Below are 20,627 nucleotides of genomic sequence, written 5' to 3' on the forward strand. Positions count from 1 at the left end.
GCTTACTGGTACAGCACATGCCCAGCATGAACAGTTCAATTCCAATATTAACAGGGTAAAAGACAAGAAAAAAGAAGTTCCTCTATACTTTCAGAAAGCCTTTTAGGTATTCTCAAATTTAGTGTGTGTGTATGTGTATGTATATATTTGTGCACATGTGTTTATTGATGTGTGCTGAGAGTAGAAAAGACTTTAAAATTTTAAAGCAAGTATGGCAAAAAACTTAGAGAATCTATATAAACATTAGTCTTTGTAAAGATAATAAAATGGAAAGCAACATGAAAAAACACTTAAGTTTAAAAAAAGAGAAGAGGGTTATTATGATTACTCAATTACAATAGTAGAAAACTATATACATATGGAGAAGGCATCAAAAAAATAACTAACGTTGAATAAAAAGTTCTTTCTTTAGTTCAAAATATCTTAATAGATTAGAGTGGCTGGTCATGCCTGTTTCAACAATTCCTTTTGTTCTCCAATTATTGGCCTAAACAATCTACTAAAAATAGGGGAGTGGCCAGATACCATGGCTCAATTCCATAATCTTAGCTATTCAAAGAGAACGAGATCTCAGGATCTTGTTTCAAAATCAGGCCAGGTAGGAAAGTCCATGAGACTCTTATCACCAAAAAAGTGGGAAGTGGAGTGATGGCTCAAGGGGTGCCAGGTTCAACCCCCAGTTCTGGCACAAAAATATAAAATAAAAATTTTAAAACAACTGAAAAAAAAAGACAAAAATAGAGAGATAATAGGAACTATGCCAGTTCAACACAAAGTAAATTCACTCTCCTCTGACTTTATTCTACTGTTTTTTCCATAATAACACCTCCTATTTTTTTTTTTTGGGGGGGGGGGTCCGGTTGTGGGGCCTAAACTCTGGGCTTGGGTGCTGTCCCTCAGCTCTTCAGCTCAAGGCTAGCACTCTACCACTTGAGCCACAGCGCCCAAGCCGGAAGTGGTGCTTTTTTCTTTTATTTTGCTTATGTGGTGCTGAGGAATCGAACCCAGGGCCTCATGCATGCAAGGCAAGCACTCTACCACTGAGCCACCTTCCCAGCCCCCTCCTATGTTGTTTGTTTTTTTTTTTTTTTCGGTCGTGGGGCTTGAACTCTGGGCCTGGGCGCTGTCCCTCAGCTCTTCAGCTCAAAGCAAGCGCTCTACCACTTGAGCTACAGCGCCACTTCCGGTTTTCTGGTGGTTTATTGGAGATAGGAGTCTCACGGTCTCTCCTGCCCAGGCTGGCTTTGAACCGCGATCCTCAGATCTCAGCCTCCTGAGTAGCTAGGATTACAGGCGTGAGCCACCAGCGCCCGGCCTTCCTATGTTTTTTTAAGCTAAGGTTAAGAATCTTTTTTGGTTACTCATGGGACTTGAACTCAGGCCTAGGCACTGCCCCTGAGTTTTTTGTGCTCAAGGCTAGTACTCTACCACTTTGAACCACAGCTCTACTTCCAATTTTCTGGTGGTTAATTGGAGATAAGAGTCTCTCATAGCCTTTCCTGCCTGGGCTGGCTATGACCTGTGATTCCCCAATCTCAAGACCCCTAAGAAGTTAGGATTACAGGTGTGAGGCCACCAGCACCCGGCCTAAGAATTTGCTTTTTAAACAGTTCTTGTCATTCTTAACTGGACAAGTTACCTCTCTGTTCCTCAATTCAATCATCTGTGAAATGGAGATAATAAAATCTATTTAACAAATATACAAAATACATAAAACACTAAGCATGTAGTGAGATGTCATCCAATGGAAGATTATGCTTAGTGCTTCCTGTCTTTTCTCCCCATTGAGAACAAAGGTATTAAAGGCAATTAAAGGCTTTTCATATTCATTGTAGTAAGGATTTACCTACATTTTAATAACCACTCTATATCATTAATCTTAAAATTTCATTTTTAAATGCCAATTACCTCCACAGTTAATGCTAGACTCTGGTGTGTTGGAGATATCTAAGAGTGACCCTATAGAAAGGGAATGTTCAGCAGATGGACGCTTCCGGGGAGGGAAAGGTGACATGTCTGTCTCTCTTGAGAGCTGAGCAAGTGTCTCTTTTAAACGACGTCTTTTGCGGTTGCTGTTTGGAGTATTTAGAGAAAGCAGTGACACGGATTTTTTGAGCTCCGGAGTATTAGCCTACAATCAAAAGCACAAAGGATGTGTATTATTTCCATGGTTCTTTACTGAGACAAAGAAAAATACATTTATAAGTCTGACAAAAACATGGAGTATGTACAATATGGTACCTACTTAGATTTTATAGAGAAATAATACCTCACACTCTAAATCATTAATTTCCAAACTAAAACCTCAGAAAGACTGCTATTGTTTTAGTGAATGCCACTGTTCATGTAGACCCAGCGTGAAGGCTGGATTTTCAGGTTTCCATTCTATTGACCATTTTTTTAAGGACATCTTCTTCCTTAGGATTCCCCATTATCCTAATGGATAAATCCTAACTCTTTAGTATATTAAAAACTTACTGATCCTGTCTATGTATTAAGTTTTAGTTTTATCTACAGGATTTCCCACACTAAACTACTTACTATTTTAACACTATCACACTTTTATACCCTCTCACCTATTGTTCTAACTTAAATGTCCTTACCTGATTAGACTGGTATTGGCTTAACAGTTATTTGCCCTTCTCACTCTGATTCAGTCTCTCAGAGTGAAGCTCTCTAGAACATACTTGCCAATAAAGTTGTAAGTTTCTAAACATAAGTCTCATTATTTATAATGGTATAATCAAGAATTACCAAAGAGAATGAACTTGTGTTATACTAAATTAAATGCATTGTTTCAATTAAATCTACATAGGTTAAGAATTTTACTGGATATCTAGCTACTTAATTATTCTAAAAGCCCTAAACATATAATAAAATGTTATGTATACTAATACCAGGCTCACTAAGCCCAAACTATCATTTTTATATAATCAAAACGAGTATGTGGGGATGGGGAACAAACCTGGGGGAGGAACATACCTTGTGATAAAAATACATAGTTTCTCCAGCACGGGCATCCATCTGAATGCTTCCCCAAAACCACTAGATGAGAGAAAGCATTTTAATTGAGAATTAACTTTAGCTTATGAGAGAAGTTATTAGTAACATTTGCTTATTTTTTATATCTCATTGCATTGACTTGCCTCTTGCTTGACAACATAAAGTTTCTTTGAAGGTTCAAATGGAAGTTCTTTAACTGTATTCTCTTCAACTATAAGGTGAGTGCATCTCTCATCTCCTACTGGTAAATAGTTACCTCCTAAAAGAGGAATGTGTATAAGCACAAGTAAGCCAAACTCATCTCTAAACCCCAATCTCTAAAGAAAATTAATTAGGAAAACATTAAGTAGGTCTGGGGAAAGAAATATAGAAAACTTTTTAAACTACCTTGCATTTCAGTCATCTCTTCCATATTTGTCCTTTCTTCATCTGAAAATCCCAGGAAACTTAAAATGCAATCTTGAAATGGAGGAACTTTAAATTCATTTCTAAAGTCATCAACTGCTGCACAGAAATTCCTAAAAACAAAATACTTTTCTAAAACTAGCTTAACATATTCTATTATTTAAGTATATCAATTTGCAAATCTGCAGTAATTCTCAAGGTCTCAACATAAGGTTACTGAAATACATCTGAATGAGGCAATGATGGCTCATGCCTCTTATCCTAGCTACTCAGGAGACTTGAGATCTGAGGATAGTTCAGGAGACCCTTATCTCCACCAAAAAGCCAGAACTGGAGGCATGGGTCAAGGGGTAGTTGTGAGTAAAGAAACCATAGGAAAGCATTCAAGCCCCAGTAGCAGAACAAAAAGAAATAAAGAAAATACATCTAGTTGTGAAATGTTCACAAAAACTTGTTTTAAAAAAAAAACTGTGGGGGCTGGGAAGGTGGCTCAGTGGTTGAGCGCTTGCCTCGCATGCCTGAGGCCCTGGGTTCAATTCTCAGCACCACATAAGCAAAAAGAAAAAAGCCGGAAGTGGCTCTGTGGCTCAAGTGGTAGAGCGCTAGCCTTGAGCTGAAGAGCTGAGGGACAGCACCCAGGCCCAGAGTTCAGGCCTCACGACCAGACCCAAAAAAAAAAAAAAAAAAACTGTGGTTGAATGAGCCTTGAGCTGAATTGTTCAGGGACAGCTCCCAGACCTAGAGCTCAAGCCCCACGACTGACAAGAAAAAAAGAAAGAAAGAAAAGGAAAGAAAGAAAGATCTTTCATGCGATTGTCTTTGTTGCCTTGTATGTCCCTCCCCAATGGTATAACCCCTGCTTTCACTATATATGATGTTGGTATATGTGGAGGGGAAGGAAAAAAACAAATTGTTAAAACAGGGATACAGGAGGACCCATACGAAGGGATGGGAAGGGGAAACAAGGCAGGAGACTACGATGCTTGATAAGAAATGTGCTCATTATCTTACCCATGTAATTGTAACCCCTCTATACAGTATTTTCACAATAAAAAAAAAAAAAAAACTGTGGTTGAGAATATAGCTCAGTAGTAGCTTGTGCTTAACATATAAGAGACTCTCTAGGGTCACAGCCTCTACCGATGTATCTGTAAGTCATCCAGAAAATAACTTCTGAAAAAAACATTAGGATAAATATCTTTACAAAAAAATCCAAGCCCTAGCTATATAGTGAAATTATACATGTATTCTAAAGGTCCATAATTTCACAAAATTATGTAATGGTTTAGTACCACAGCAAGAACTAACAGAAAGCAGGAGATGCAAAGCTTAGCAAACAAGGTAATGGTTTTACACATTAATTCAAATATCTCTACATACACACAAACAAAAAAAAGAACAATCTCAATACTCAGATTCATTATTAGCAATTTTAGAATATTTATAACCAAAATTATTTCACAAAGCAAAATGAAACCCCAAGATATCTTAGATGTCTTTAATTTTTTAACTTAGATTCTACTCCCTAGCTACCCAAAGACTGAATTCAGTTTTTCTATATTATCTAGAAATTTAAGAGGATGGAGCATTTGTTGTTGTTGTGAGAAGTCTCACTCTGTAGCACAAGTCAGCCTCAAATTCATCATCATCCTGCCATAGCCTCCCAAATGCTGGGATTACAAACACTCACCACCATGCCTGGCTAAAGAATTTAGTTTCAGGCACATGAATTTATCTTTCAAACATATGTTGGAAAAAGAAATAACTGTATGTCCAATTCAAATACCAAACCACTGAACTTCTAAAAACTTACTGCTCATCCCGCCTTTCCCATGCTTTATAAATCCATTCTGGCTTCACAATTGGAGTACCCAGGCTCACAGCAACCTAGAAATATTAACATTAAATATAATGAATTTTCATCTTAAATGACTGCATTTAAGTTACTCCTACATAATTACATACACACATTTTTCATACAGTTTTACATTATAGTTATAAAAGAGATGAATACTAAGAACTGTCTCACAGTCAGGCACTGGTGGCTCACACTGTGAGGTACTCAGACGAAATCAAAAAAGGATCTCAGATGGGAAAGGGAAACAAAGGAGGAGGCAACAATGCTTGATAAGAAATGTACTCATTACCTTGCTCATGTAACTGTAACCCCTCTGTAAGGTATTTTCACAATTAAAAAAAAAATCTCACTTCCATATCAGCCAAATTGGTGAGGCTCCCCTTTCTTTCAGTGAATAAGGATTGGTGATGTCCAGAAAGGCCCAGGGAAAATATATAACACAGGGCGCTTAGGACATGGCTCATGGAGAAGAGTGCCCAGAGTTGAAACTCAGAGAAATAAATTTATTTAGATGATGGTTAAGATAACTAAAAACAATCTTTGATTAAGTGGACTGCCATGAAATTTCAATTTGTCTTTTGTTCCTGTTAACTTCCTTGGAAAATGACCAAAACAATGCCTACAGAAAAAATATATATACATATATATAATATATACATGCATAATATATATACATATACATATATATATAGCTGGGCACTGGTGGTTCATGCCTGTAATCCTAGTTACTCAGGAGGATCTGTGGATCGTGTTTCGAAGCCAGCCCAGGAAAGTCAGGAGGAAAGTCTGTGAGACCCGTATCTCCAATTAACCACCAGAAAACCAGAAGTGGCACTATGGCTCAAGAGGTAGAGTGCTAGCCTTGAGCAAAAGATGCTCAGGGCCTAGAGTTCAAGCTCCAGGTCCGGCAAAAAACAAAAGAGTAGAGTAGAGTAGAGAAGAGAAGAGGAGGGGAGGGGAAGACAAATCTGATTAAGTCACTTTAACCTTAGACATTAATTAAAAAATTTACTTAATATTAACATCCACTACATAATGACACTGAGGAAAGTGGGAACAAATGACAAATCTGCAGTGGTATTAACCACAATTCTTAGGGCTACAGGAATGGCTTAAGCGATAGAGAGCCTGCCTAGCTACAGTGAAGTTCTGAATTCAAACACCATTCTGCCAGAAAAATAAAAGTTTTCACGTGGGCACAGTGCTGTAATCTCAGCATCTGAAAGACTGAAGCAGGATGATTGCAAGTTCAAGGCCAGAGTGGGGCTGCTGAAGGCACAGCGCAAGTGATAAAAGCTATGCCTAGTAGGCACAAGATCCTGAGTTCAAACTTGTTCTTTTATAAATTTTACAAGCTAAATCACAGATTGTTTATAAAAATAGAACTCTGCTCTTACAAAACCTACTTAGACAAGGCTGAAACCCTTCTCACAGATCCCAGTGCCCTCATAACCAAAGTAAAGCATCTTTGCTCATGCTATACATATCCTAACCAACAACACTACTCATACTACTACCTCCCTCCAGCTCTACTGCCTTCGTAAAAATATACAGCATGAATTATAATTTTTACCACGTATACTGAAAGCCAAAGTGACATTTCTTATCCTCAGTAAACATAGAAAAGCAGACAAGTAAGTGATAATCAACCCATTCTAAAATAATATTATACAATTGAAATATGCAAAAATGTCATGTTTACATACCCGGAATTTTTCTCCTTCTGTACAGTTTGCCACCAAATGTGTAACTTTTGAATTAAAGTCTTTTCTAATAACTCCACCCATATGATGAACTAATGTCACCAATCTGACCTCAAAAGAAAATTGAGCAATATTTCATTAATTTGAATAAAATTTTAAATAATTTACAATTCACACAGCATTTGCTTCTTTTTAATGTGCAAATAAGATTTTTATAAAGATACTAAATTTTATGTCAAGTTCTTAAGATTATTTTGTCACAGGCAAAATTGTATATAGAAATAAACTTAATATAAATTATTCTGGAAAATTAAGGTAATTAAAGAACTGGCTTTCATAATTCCTAAATGTACCACTCATTTTAATAACACTATATTTCCTAAATATATTTTTATACTACTATAACATCAAGATACTGGCCACAAAATTACTGTAGTATTCATGAATTCTAATATACAAAACATTGTGAAGCAAAAATAGTTTCAATGGCTTATCTGGGGGAGTAAGACTACTACTTTAAAGCTAGACTTAGATATTTAAACACAAAGTTCAAATTAGTAATAGAGCTGGTTAAGCAGATCAGTTAAGAAGATCAGATAATTAAATCATAAACCAGTCATTGTGGACAAAAACATTTAGCTCTTTACAATGCTCTTAAGAATTTGTTTTTTTTTTTCAAAATATTTAGAACTTGATATAGTCGCAATACGTTCTCCTTAAATATTTGTAAAATAAAGTCATAATGCCAAATAATAAAGCCAATTTAAACAAGCCAATTAATTTAAGGTTTTTCAAAATCCTTTGAGATTGTGTTTTGTAATTAATACTTACTAGCTCTTCTTTCTTCCTGAATCCAGTAAAGCATAAAACTAGATTCATCATACTTGTACAGTACAGCGGCCGACATGAAAATGGCAAAGGCTGAGGATACAATTTTCAATCTGTGAGCTTTCTTTTCAGTAAAAATTAGAAGACATCTTTTTCAAGCTAAAAGTATTTCTCCTCTTACAAATCAACTTCACCCCTTTAAAACTTTACTTGCATTTCTAATATGCAACAACGACAAAACAACAAAAATTCAGATTAAAAAAAATTCCTAGGCAGGTGTGGTAATGCATGCCTGTAATCCTAGTATTTGGGAAGCTGAGGTAGGAGGATCACATGGTTGAGGCCAGCCTGAGCTACACAGTGAGACTCTAACTCACAAAAGAAAAAAAGCCAGCACAGGTGGTTCACGCCACCAGTTACTTAAAAGGCTGAGATTTGAGAAGCACAGTTCAAAGCTAACATAAGCAGACAAATCTCAGACTCCTATCTCCAATTAACCGCCAAAAAAAAAAAGAAAGAGAGAGAGAAGGAAGGAAGGAAGGAAGGAAGGAAGAAAGGCAGGCAGGCAGGCAGGCAGAAGTGGACCTGTGGCTCAAGTAGTAGAATATCAGCCTTGAGTGAAATAGCTAAGGGACAGCGCTTCAGTGTCCCTAAGTTCAAGCTCCAGTAGTAGCAAATAAATATTTCCCCATGATTCCTCAAGTATATTTTATTTTCTAAGCATATTTTACAACTAGAAAATTCAACATGAGGAAAGTATATCTAAATTTTTTATTCCAAAATACACTCTGGCATACATTAAATAACTGTAAGCAAAAAGTTATAGACTCATATACTACTACAAATGCTTTCAATTAATATTATAAAACAAATTAAAACATTTAAATGAATTAATAAAATAATTAATAAAAATAATAAATAAATTTAATAAATTTAAAATAATTAATAAATACCAAGAAATTTAATAAATTTAAACCAAATAGGATTCCAAGTCTTGAAGTTAAAAAAAATGGAGATGTTTAACATAATCATTGACTATGGGTGAAGTATTAATAAATGAAGCCCATGACCACAAATACATTCTAGAAATTCTGAAAAATGCAAGCTAATTCTTCCTAAGTCTAATCTTACACAGATCACTTGAATTTATAGTAATCATAGGTAAAAATCATTCACAGGCCTCATAAATTAATTCACCTATTTTTATGAGTATTAAAGGTTTTCATGTGCTCTGGCATCTGTAACAATAGACACAAACTGACAATAAAAAGGCAAGCTTAAAAATGGCAAAACCAGATGGGAAGGGGAGGAGGCAACAATGCTTGATAAGAAATGTACTCATTACCTTGCCCATGTAATTGTAACCCCTCTGTACAGTATTTTCACAATTAAAAAAAAAAAAAAGGCAAAACCTAAATAACTAAAGACCAGTTTAACAAAATGAATACCAGAAAGCAGAAACATGTTTGGGAGGAGTAAAGGGGAAAACACAAATGGAGGAAGGATGGGAAAATGCAGACATTACAATTGATATACATTATGTAAAAACTGACCTATGTAAAACTTGATGATAGGGATGAGAGGGTAAAATGGTTCTCTCATTATGAATGATGGTCATACTTGCAATCCTAGCTACTCAGGAAGCTAAGATAGGAGGATCTCAATTAAAAGACAGCCAGAAAACAAAAGTCGATGAGAAGCCGGGCATAATCCTAGCTATTCAGGAGGCTGAGATCTGAGGATCATGGTTCAAAGCCAGCCCAGGCAGAAAAGTCCATGAGACTCCAATTAACCACCAAAAAACACCACCAGAAAACACAAAGTGGCACTGTGGCTCAAGTGGTAGAGTGCTAGCCTTGAGCTAAAGAGCTCAGGGACAGCTCCCAGGCCCCAGAGTTCAGGCCCACAACTGACAAAAAAATAAATTAAAAAAAAAAAAAAATCCAGGAGACTCTTCCGGCCAATTAAGCACCTGAAAAATGATAGAAGTAGAGCTGTGCTCAAGGGTGCTAACCTTGAGCAAAAAAAACCTCAAGGATAGGACCCAAACCCTGAGTTCAAGCCTCACGATCAAAAAAATGTACTAGACTCACAGCCTGACTTACAGAACTGAAACCCCTTTATACAACTACTAAATCAATAAACTAACGTGCAAAACCATGGTGTTGGGAAAGATGGAAAATAATAACGGAAGCAGTGATACTGATCAAGATGCATGCACTCATAACTGACATTGAATTGAAACCTCTTTTGTACAACTACTTTAAGGTACTAACAAAATGGCAAAAGTAACAAAACTACATAGGAACTAATCATATTGAAATGTTTAAGATAGGTTCCTAATTCTAAATTAAGCAGCAATTGATAAAAATGAGAATGTATTATCTGTTCTATATGGGGAAAAAAGAAACATGATACATTATCTCTTTCAAGACACTACAGATAGTAAGAATTATGTTACACTTACTATTTCACATTAAAAAGCCTTAAATTTAAACTACTAAAGTTTATAATGGGAATTAAAGGAATATGAACAATGGCTGTTATTCTTCTTGTAAGTCTTACATACTCTCAATAATTTCAATAAAATCTGTTCATTAAAAACTTAACCTTGAAAAGTAATAATAAATATATATTGTTCCTTACCTCTCCCTTTTGTGCACAGCTTAAAAGAACAGGTGGTCCAATAATTCTACAATCAGCCTTGTGTAAGTCATTAAAAACAGAATCCTGGAAGTCCGGAACCACGAAGACATTCTCAAATTCTGGGGAATCCAAACCTTCCAGTTCATTCACTGACTCCATCCTTGCATAGGACATTTGCGTTTCCTTCATTTTTCCCCATATAGTGATTGGAAATAAAAATAATTTATAGGCCAAATAAATCAAATCTCTTGCATAGCAATATTTTCAACATCATTAGATTTAGAAAACTCACATATTCAATCCTGATAATCAACTTTACATGTAAAAGCCCTGATTTCTTCATCCACTTATATTTTTCCAGAAAATCTTGTCAATCCACTTTAAAATCTTTTTGCTGGTCTTGGGGCTTGAACTCAGAGCCTGGGCACTGTCCCTGAGCCTCTCTGTGCACAAGGCTAGTGCTTGTACCACTTGAGTCACAGTGCCGTTACGTCCAGCTTGAGTAGTTCATTGGAGATAGGAGTCTCACAAGGACTTTTCTGTCCAAGCAGGCTTTGAACTATGATCATCAAAGACCTTAAATTTAAAGATTATTAAAGGGACAAACTTCTGATGATAGTAGTAATCCCAAAATCATCTAGTATGCATATTAAGCCCTAGAAAATTAAAATGCTGTAATTTTCTTAAGTATGTGCATTTGGACAGTAGAATACAGTAAATATACACACCTACATTTCTTCCTGTACAAATTAAATATCCTCAGAAAAAAATTCTAATAAAAATAACAGCACATAATATTTGTAAAAAAGTTTTAATCTAAATGTGCAGAAGAGAAAGATGTGAGGTGTACAGGCAGTTGTAGGTTAAAGAAAATTACTTATAGTGACTCACAGTTAACACTTTATACTATGTATCTAGAAAGAAAGAATGAAGACATAAAACAGCCTACTTAATTCCAGAGTAAAAAGAACAGGGGGAAAAAAACTGGATAGATGTGTCAATTATTTGTGCCTAATATGCATGAGGGCTGAGTCTCAGCCCATTGGCCTCTCAGCACTCCAAACCACAAATGAAGAATGAAGCCTCATTTCAGAGGGGAGTGGATCTGGAGATAAGGGCTTCAAACAGGTAATTAAGGTCTATGAATGGAGCTCTAAACCAATTTCACTAGTATTCTTACAAGAAATTTGGACTCACAAAATAACAGCAGAGATGTCCAGACACAGAAGGGGCTAGGGGGTATCAGTAAGAGCTCCATGAGGACTCCACAACAAGCAGGAAGCCACTGGTAAACCAAGATATAAGGCTTCAAGAAACAGTAATTGACAGTTTCTTCTTGGACTTCTAACCTCCAGAACTGTGAGAGTAAATTTCTTCTTTTTTTTTTTTTTTTTTTTTTTTTTTTTTTTTGGGGGGGTCCGGTCATGGGGCCTGAACTCTGGCCTTGAGCACTGTCCCTCAGCTCTTCAGCTCAAGACTAGCGCTCTACCACTTGAGCCACAGCGCCACTTCCGGCTTTTTTCTTTTTGCTTATGTGGTGCTGAGGAACCGAACCCAGGGCCTCAGGCATGCAAGGCAAGCGCTCTACCACTGAGCCACCTTCCCAGCCCAGTAAATTTCTTCTTAAAGCAATCTGGTCACTGTTATTTTTTTCAAGCAGACTGAGCACACTCAGCTGAGACGTGAGGTGAACCTCAGTGGAGAGTGCCTGCCCAGCTGGCACAAGTATCTTTCATACACTGAAGCAAATTTGTGAGAATTATCACTTACTATGCTTTGTGATTTCAGAAAAACAGATAATATGTAATAAATATAAAAATATATAAACATGTAATAATAATATAAAATTAAAGAGGGAAAAGAAGCTTAAGAGAAAATTAGCCTGGTACTAGTTGCTCAAGTCTATAATCCTAGCTACTCAGGAGGCTGACATCTGAAGATCATGGTTTGAAGCCAGCCCAGCCAGGAAAGTCCATGAGATTCTTATCTCCAATTAATCATCAAAAAGCTGGAAGTGGAGTTGTAGCTCAAATGGTAGAGTTCCAGGTCTTGAACAATGAAGCAAGGGACAACACCCAGCCCCTGAGTTCAAGTCCCAGTACTGGCAGAGAGGGGGAATAGGTTTAAAGACAACTACGTGATCCTGTACATTCTGAGTCATTTAAATTTAGTAATCAAGTTCTTAAAATGATGGAATTATTTCAAATAGATAGTATAGTTTTGGGTTTCAGATATACCCAAAGTTTAAAACTAAGTTCAAAATAGTTTCTATGTGTCTAGTTTCAAAACACACAGAATATACCCAGGCCTAATTCCAATCACCATCAGTGGAACGAGTTGATCAAGGGAAGTGCAGCATGCCACATGCAATGAGAGTGTCACCTACCATGGTAACAATACTTTTTACTAACTTTTCATCCGCTTTTCCAGGACAACTTTCTTTTATCTTTATAACAGGGATTTCCATTATTTTAATAGTCTGTGGAAAAGAGACTTATGTATAAGATTAAGAAGGTGATGAGGGAAATTATTAAACACTGATGGGGCCAAAAAAAAGTCTTTTTTAAAAGTAAATTGTCAATCAAAACTCCATACCTCTAGGGCTTTTACAAGTTCTTCCTGTTTTCCAGCTTCTTGAACCATTATCACTCGAGTTTCAACCTGAGGCATTTCTTCTATTAAAATGTAAAATGTTTAAATATGTTAGTCAAGTACTAAAAACATAGTAATTGCTACCTCAGGTTCTGGCTATATAGTAAGCCTTCTATCTTTGAGATAACATTCTCAAAAATTGAAATAACATCAGTCCTAATTTAGATAGAAATATTTGGCCATACTCATGTTAGAAAATATATTGTGACAGAGTAAACAAGTATCAGTAGCCCTTTTCTTCCAAGTGCATACACTCTCAGGAAGTTATCCCATTTGCAAAGAAGAAAGGGCACTTAGCCAGTAAGGACTGAATAAATTCTAGCTTAATTGTGCAGCCAGAATTTCTATGCACCACTGTGCAGAAAACGAAGCAGAATCAGCAGTAAGATGTTCCCTTCTTTTCAAAGTTAAGGAACATTAATCTAAACAATAAACAGAAAAATCTGAATAGCAGAGAATGATCCTATCATATCTACTTAATAGCTATGCTTCTAAATATTTTTATTACAATTGCACCCTAAGAAAATCAACAGTAAGTTCAAGATTCAAACAGTAATTCAGGGTTTTCAGAGCAGATAGTAAGCCCAGTATTTAGGAGGCTGAGACAGGAAGATCAGGTGTTCCAGGCCAGCCTGCACCATATAACAAAGACCTTAGTCTCAAAAGCAAGCAACATAGATAATAACAGGTTTTACCTTCAACATTTGAGGCAGATCCAATATACAAGTTTTCCTTAGAAGTTTCAACAACTTTTGCCTCACAAATAGAAGAGTCTGCCAAGCAAGTCCTCCCCAAGGTCGATATTGATATACTATTGTCAGCCATTGTTTTCTATGTTGGCTAAAAAAAGAAAATACACGAAAAAGAACATGATCATTGGGCAAAAATAAGCATTACAGGGCTGAGAAGGTGGCTCAATGGTAAAATGCTTGTCTTGCATGCATGAGGCCCTGGGTTCAATTCCTCAGTACCACATAAAGCAGAAAAGGCTGGAAGTGGCACTATGGCTCAGGTGGTAGAGCTCTAGCCTTGAGCTGCAGAGCTGAATGGTGCCCAGGCCCAGAGTTCAGACCCCACAACCAAACAGGAAAAAAAAAAAAGTATTACAGGCAAAAAAAGAAGCATTACAGCTTTTTAAAAATATATATATCTACAGTAGGTAAGAAGTACTATCCTTAAAAAAAAAAAAAAAAGTCACTCTACTTCTCCCGAGCTTTGGTTTCGCCTCCTGTAAAAATGTTAATATCAGAAATTATAGAAATATAGTGAAAAATAACAAAATATATCACAGTAACACAGATCATTACCAGACATAAAATGCATCCATTTCTATTACTATTTCTATTATTTATAGCACCATAACACCTACCACCATCAATAATACCAATAAAAACTTACCATTCTTATTACATTACCTTATTCTCCCTTCCCAAATCTCAAGTATCTCCAGGACCTAGCCTCTTTTCTCTCTGCCCAACGCCACAATATGGGCACTTAGGCAAACACAACCTGAAACAAGTTTGAGGTCAATTTCTTCAGCAATCTCTACCTGATTTTTAGGTATGGTTCTAAAAGTAAGTAACTATCACTCCTTTAACTCCAAAGAACACCCTTTCAAATTCTACATTGTTTAGTTTAGCCCACCCAATTCTATATTGGTTACAGTTTAGTTCCTTCCAATTCTCCCTTAAAATCCACCAGTCCATATACCAGGTATATTGGAGCAACGATGTAGCTCTGAGCATTTCTGAAAGACAAGTTACAATGTACGTCACAACTATTTGTATTTAAGGATTCAGCTCTCTACCTAGCCAGCCAGTCTTCTAACTTTTGATCTACCACTCTCAACTTACTCTGTATCAGAACTTCTGATACAGAACTTCTGCGTTAGAACTTCTGCTTTATTGTCAGTATCATATTAATTTACAAACAACTCTCCTTATCATTTGACAATTTAGTATGAGTTAGTGCCAATATAACTCTGGTCTATGAAAGAAATTTAAGACTTTTGGGACTTGGAAAAGTTGAAATAAGGCAAGTAGAGAATAGAGAGAATGTTTAATTGGTTTTCACCAATTGGAGCATTGGAGGTATAGCTAAGAGGTAGAGTGTTCGCCTAGCATGCCTGAGCCCCCACAACTCAGGGAAAAAAAGGGGGTGGGTGGAGTGCTAATATTAGTTGATTAACTGGAAGTAAATTCCTAAAATATTCAATAAATTTAAACTAATATAACAAGGAAGACTCTTCTTTACCTGGAGATACACTTATGACCTACCCTTTTCCTATTTCAGGGTAATAAAACATACAAATAATTGTTCCATTCTTAGTAAAGAAAGAGTTCCAGCTGGGTGTGGGGGCTCACACCTGTAATCCTAGCAAATGAAGAGGCTGAAATCTAAGGATTGCTGTTCTAAGCTAGTATGGGCTGGAAATTCCATGAAACTTTTATCTCGAATTAGCAATCAATAGGCTGGGAGTGGAACTGTTGCTCAAGTGACAGAGCGCTAACCTTGAACTACAAAACCCAAAGACAGAGCACAGGCCCTAAGTTTAAATCCTAGGACCAACACACACAACAAAAAGTTCCAGCTGCATGCTGACGAGAAACACTAAGCTATGAACAGCATCATTTCTGAATGGTGATATGAGGGATTGTTACATGCTCACACTGACCTACAACAGTTGTAAAGTTTTCAGTTAGGCAACTTGGCTTCCTGTCTCAGTTCTGTATTTAGTAGATTAACTGTCATTGTCCAGATGGATAAAGCAGTCTAAGTAATACAATTCAAATCCAGTTGTGATGAAAACTAAATACATTTCAAAAAAAAAAAAAAAAAAGAAGGAATTGTTCTCATGTAACATTCACAACATGGATACTGCTTCTTCTTACAATGCGTGCATAATCACTATTCTAAGGTCCTCCAAAGGAGAGCAACAAGGATTTTAAGAGTCTTCATTCAGAGTTAATGACAAATTCAATCTAGTCCTTATTTTAAATCTCCTAAATTTAAGCATTTCCAAGGAATGAGAAAAGGCTCTAAAAAGCTTTCAAAGTTCTCTTTTAAAAAAAAATGTTTATAGGCATTACACCTGTAATCCTAGCTACTCAAGAAGCTAACATCTGAGGTTCACAGTTCAAAACCAGCTCAGGCAGCAAAGTCCATGAGACTGTTACCTCCGATTAAAAACCAAAACGCTGGAAGTGAAGCTAAGCCTCTCAAGTGACAGTGACAGCCTTGAGAGAAGAGAGAGAAAAAAAAAAAACAGGGACAGTGCCCAGGACCTTAGTTCAAGCCCCAAGACTGGTGGTGCAGGCCAACATTCCGGAAGCAGTAGAAAGTGTGGGTTATATAGTGAGAATCTGTCTCAAAACTCAATAGATATGACAAACTCAGAGATATGCACCAATGTGCTTTAAGCACTGGGAAAAGAGGAGGGGCTGTCTAGTAAGCCCAAGGCCCTGAGTTCAAACTCCAGCACCACCCAAAAACAAACAAAACCCAACATTCATAGAGGTTAGCTATGAAAACTCACTTCCAATGTTCTACAGTATAGCAGGGTAACTACCACTGACAAAATTTGTGTATTTTAAGTAGTAGATAGGATTTTGAATGATTTTACAGATCGATAAATGTTTGAAGAAATACACTAATTACCTGATCTGATCATCACACATTGTATACCTGTATTGAAATGGAACATGCCAGCCCAGGCACTGGTGGTTCATACCTCTGTAATCCCAGCTACTCTTGGGAGGCTGGAATCTGACAATTACAGTTCAAAGCCAGCCTAGGCAAGAAAGCCCATGAGACTCTTTACCTCCAATGAACCACCAGAAAAGTGGAAGTGGTACTGTGGCTCAAAGTGGGAGCTAAAGAGCTCAAGAACTGGACCCAAGCCCTGAGTTCAAGCCCCAAGGCCAACCAAAGAAAAAAAATTAAATTAAATTTTAAAAAATAGAACAAGCCTGAGGTTGTAAATCAGTGATAATGTGTTTAGCATGCAAGGGACGCTAGATTCAATCCTGAAAAGAATCAAAAGAAGAGAAAGAGCAAGAGGAGAAGGAAAGATCTGACTAGCCCCAAAACCATTTACAATACTATTTATATTTTCCTATGCTTCCTTCTTTAAAAAGCATCAGTGATTAACACAATTAAAATTGTTTTCTATGTATATCAATTCATTCTGAAAACAGATCTCAAATTTCTACAGACATAATTCAACATAATATCCAACCATTCAATTTCAAACTGGAAAACACCAACCATTTCCCACATTCTTGTACTCCAGCAGCTTCCAAAATAAGCACAGTAGGATATGGATTCCTGAATCTACTCAATGCACCCAATGACAAGACTTCATGGGGCTTTAGATGAAATACTACACATAGACCTTTTAAAACAAACACTTGCTTTACTTTTTCCCTTTAAATCGGTTCATTTAGCTACCTTCCAGGAGGAAGAACCAAAATGTCATTCATTGTGGAGCGGCTGGGGAGGTGACTGGCGCCGACATCAGGATGATACAAGAAATCAGATCGCCAGAGGTTGTTTAGGTGTGCATGAATGGGAACGTACAGTTTTGAGCAGATCTTGGGCTCTGATGACAGTCAGCACGTAGTTACAGCTTAACGTGTGGCAGACACCGACTGATCTCTTTTACGGTACTTTATTTCATCTCGGTGCTCGTTAACCCCTAAACCATACACAGGTGGGGCAGGGGAGGGGCCTGATGGGCGGCCTCGATTCAGGAATGGAGTCTAGAGAGAGACACGACCTAGAGTATGTCCGGACCTAGGCGCCGCTGACCCTGAGGCTTTCCATTTAAGGCTAGCGCTCAACCACTAGAGTCACACAGCACGGTCTTTTTATTGGGGGGAGGGGGAGGTGAAGGGGACGGGGTGGATGCAGGGACGGGGTGGATGCAGTTCATTGGAGATCAGAGTCTCACGGACTTTTCCTGCCCGGGCTGGCTTTGAACCACGGTCCTTCAGATCTCAGCTTCCAGGGTAGCTAGGATGACAGGCGTGAGCCACCGAAGCAAAATCTGAACCAATAAATCCAACTTCCCCCCCCCGCCCCCAGGGACGAAACTCCCCCCGGGGGCCCAAAGGCCGCAGGCGTCCCGGGGACGTCCCGAGGCCGGGCCGCCCGCCACACCCCTCCACACACCGCGCTCCCGCCCCGCGCGCGCGCCCGCCCCGCGGGCCGGGGGACCGGCCGTCCCGCCACTGCAGGCCGCGGGTGGGGCAATCCGAGGCCTTCAGGCCCGGCAATCTGAGGACCTCAGGCCCGGCAATCTGAGCGTTTCAGGCCCGGATCCCACAGCCGGGAAGCCAGCGCCGGGACTCCCGGAAAGCGCGGTCTCCCACCGGGGCGAGGACGCTGACCGCAGGCCCACGGGGCCCGTGGCTCTGAGGACGTCGCCCGCTCACTCCCGTACACCACACCACACCACACGGACCTCACCAATCGGAGGGGCGGAAAAACAGTCCTGGGAGACCGGCTTCCTTCAGGCGTGCAGCCCGCTGCCGGAGGCTGCCTTCTTCTCCAACTCAAAAAGCGAGCGGCGCCCTCCCACAGCCATGCCAATTGGCGCGTGAGGTCAGCTTCCTCCCCATAGGCCCGCGGCTCCAGGGCGCCGCTGATTGGTCGTCGCTCAACGCCCGCCTCCCTACAGAGGGACGACTGATTGGTGGAGCGTGTGTTTCAAATGAGCCCAACGGCTGGAAACGTGAAGACGTCGCAGGTTCACAGAGAAGTTGCCCGGATGTGGCCACGAGGTGGCGGTGTTGATATCTGGGGAAGTTGCAGGTGTCTCCGTGGCTACCGCTGTTTACCGGGTAAACAGACCCTTTCCCGCGGAGGACCATCAACCTCCGGCTTGCTTGCTATTATTTTAAGTACCATTGTATCCTTTGCAATTTTTAATATTTCTTGGATTTTTCTAAAATATCTACGCCCTTGCATTAAATAATAATAATAATAATAATAATAATAATAATAATAATGGGCAACACGATCGGTTGGAGCTCCGGGAGTTTTTAAGGAAAAAGCTTCCTGGTGTCCCCTCCCCCACCATGGGAACGTTCACTCTCCTCTAAACTCCAGCCAAAGAATGTATGGCTTTTTATCTTGTGACTAACATTGCTAGTATGAAAACAATTCTTTGTTCAGCTTCTCAACATGTAACACAATTACAAGAATATATAACAATCTGTTTAAGAACTTTTTTTTTTTTTTTTGGCTAGGTATGATAGTCCAAGGCCATAATCCCAAAGCCAGGGAAGCTGAAGCAGGAAGATCAGGAGTCAGAAGTCCATCTGGACAGGCACCATAAAATAAAATAAAATAATCCCCTTCTGTGGGTGATTCTTGCCTGATTGTTGATTTCAATTTAAAAAAAGGGGGGGGAGGGAGGGAGAATCTGTTCTTTAAAACCCTAAATCTTCAAAATAATTTGAACTGAATACTTAAGATTAAACAGGTTCTTGGGGGGGGGGGGAGGAATGTTGGTTTTGTTGGGGTTTTATGGTTTTTGTTTGTTTTTTTTATTGGTTTGAACTTGGGGCCTTGGCACTGCTCCTGAGCTCTTTTGCTCAAGGCTACTGCTCTACCACTTTGAGCCACAGCCACAGAAACTTCCAGTTTCTGAGTGGTTAATTGGAGATAAGTCTCATGGCAACTTTTCTGCCCTGGCCGTCTTGGAACCACTATCCTCAAATCTCAGTTTTTGGATTATAGGTGTGAGCTACTAGCACCCGATTCTTGGGGATTTTTTTTACAGCTTCCTCATTTTTTTAAAGAAACACAGAGTGCCTAAAAAGTTTATCATGCAATCCACAAAATGAGTGAAGTGGTCTATAACCCTGATTTTTTTTTCTTTTTTTTTTTTGCTTGACAATGTTTATAGGCTGCTATTCATTATAATACTGTAATAACTGTTAGGGCAAAAGAAAAAGAAAGATAGATTTGAAATTTTCCTTTGGATTGTGCTTGCATATTTAAACGTGGGTGTACCCAGCATTCCAAAAATTCTCATCCCTGAAAAATCTATTCAGCTACTGTGGAAAGCAGCCTACTTCCTTTGTGCTCTGCTAGAACTGGGCTTCCTGCCCAGATCTAATGGTGGATTATATGTGGTATCACTGCAGGAAAAAGCTGTACATGATTTATCTCAAAGGACATGTGGCAGTTTATCTAGCAAACAGCAAATGCAATCACCAGTCTCTGGTTTCAGGTTTTCATTTTTTCAGCAAAGTTGTGTGTGTGTGTGTGTGTGTGTGTGTGTGTGTGTGTGTGTGTGTGTGTGTTCACTCCTGGGATTTGAACTCAGGATTTTGCCTCTTTCTAGGATGGCACACTGCCACTTGAACTATAGCTCTAACCTTGCTTTTTGCTGATTATTTTGGAAGTGGAGTTTAGGAAACTTTTGCTCAGGGCTAGCCTTGAACTGCAGTCTTCCAGATAAGAGAGATATGAACCTCACAGACTTTCCTACCTGGGCTGGCTTCAAACCTTGATCCTCAGAT

At 38.6% G+C, this 20,627-nt stretch overlaps 1 protein-coding gene across 2 annotated transcripts in view; it reads right to left on the reverse strand.

The window, feature by feature from the left end:
- Positions 1–18,642, reverse strand: part of Ect2 (epithelial cell transforming 2) — a 66,045-nt gene extending 47,403 nt beyond the window's left edge. The window contains exons 1-12 of one of the 2 annotated variants that reach the window (XM_069991883.1): positions 18,560–18,642; positions 13,791–13,935; positions 13,039–13,118; positions 12,830–12,922; positions 10,444–10,626; positions 7,801–7,890; positions 6,973–7,080; positions 5,222–5,295; positions 3,391–3,521; positions 3,147–3,262; positions 2,983–3,045; positions 1,909–2,131 (exon numbers count right to left, since the gene is read on the reverse strand). In XM_069991883.1, coding sequence (XP_069847984.1) covers positions 1,909–2,131; positions 2,983–3,045; positions 3,147–3,262; positions 3,391–3,521; positions 5,222–5,295; positions 6,973–7,080; positions 7,801–7,890; positions 10,444–10,626; positions 12,830–12,922; positions 13,039–13,118; positions 13,791–13,920 — 1,291 coding nt within the window. In that variant the 5' untranslated portion in view covers positions 13,921–13,935; positions 18,560–18,642. The remainder of the gene's footprint in view (positions 1–1,908; positions 2,132–2,982; positions 3,046–3,146; positions 3,263–3,390; positions 3,522–5,221; positions 5,296–6,972; positions 7,081–7,800; positions 7,891–10,443; positions 10,627–12,829; positions 12,923–13,038; positions 13,119–13,790; positions 13,936–18,559) is intronic. The other variant, XM_069991884.1, reaches the window with a different exon arrangement.
- Positions 18,643–20,627: the final 1,985 nt, after the last annotated feature.

The sequence above is a fragment of the Dipodomys merriami genome, unplaced genomic scaffold (genome assembly GCF_024711535.1).
Source record: "Dipodomys merriami isolate MVZ:Mamm:240054 unplaced genomic scaffold, mDipMer1.0.p SCAF_40, whole genome shotgun sequence".
NCBI classification, from domain to species: Eukaryota; Metazoa; Chordata; class Mammalia; order Rodentia; family Heteromyidae; genus Dipodomys; species Dipodomys merriami.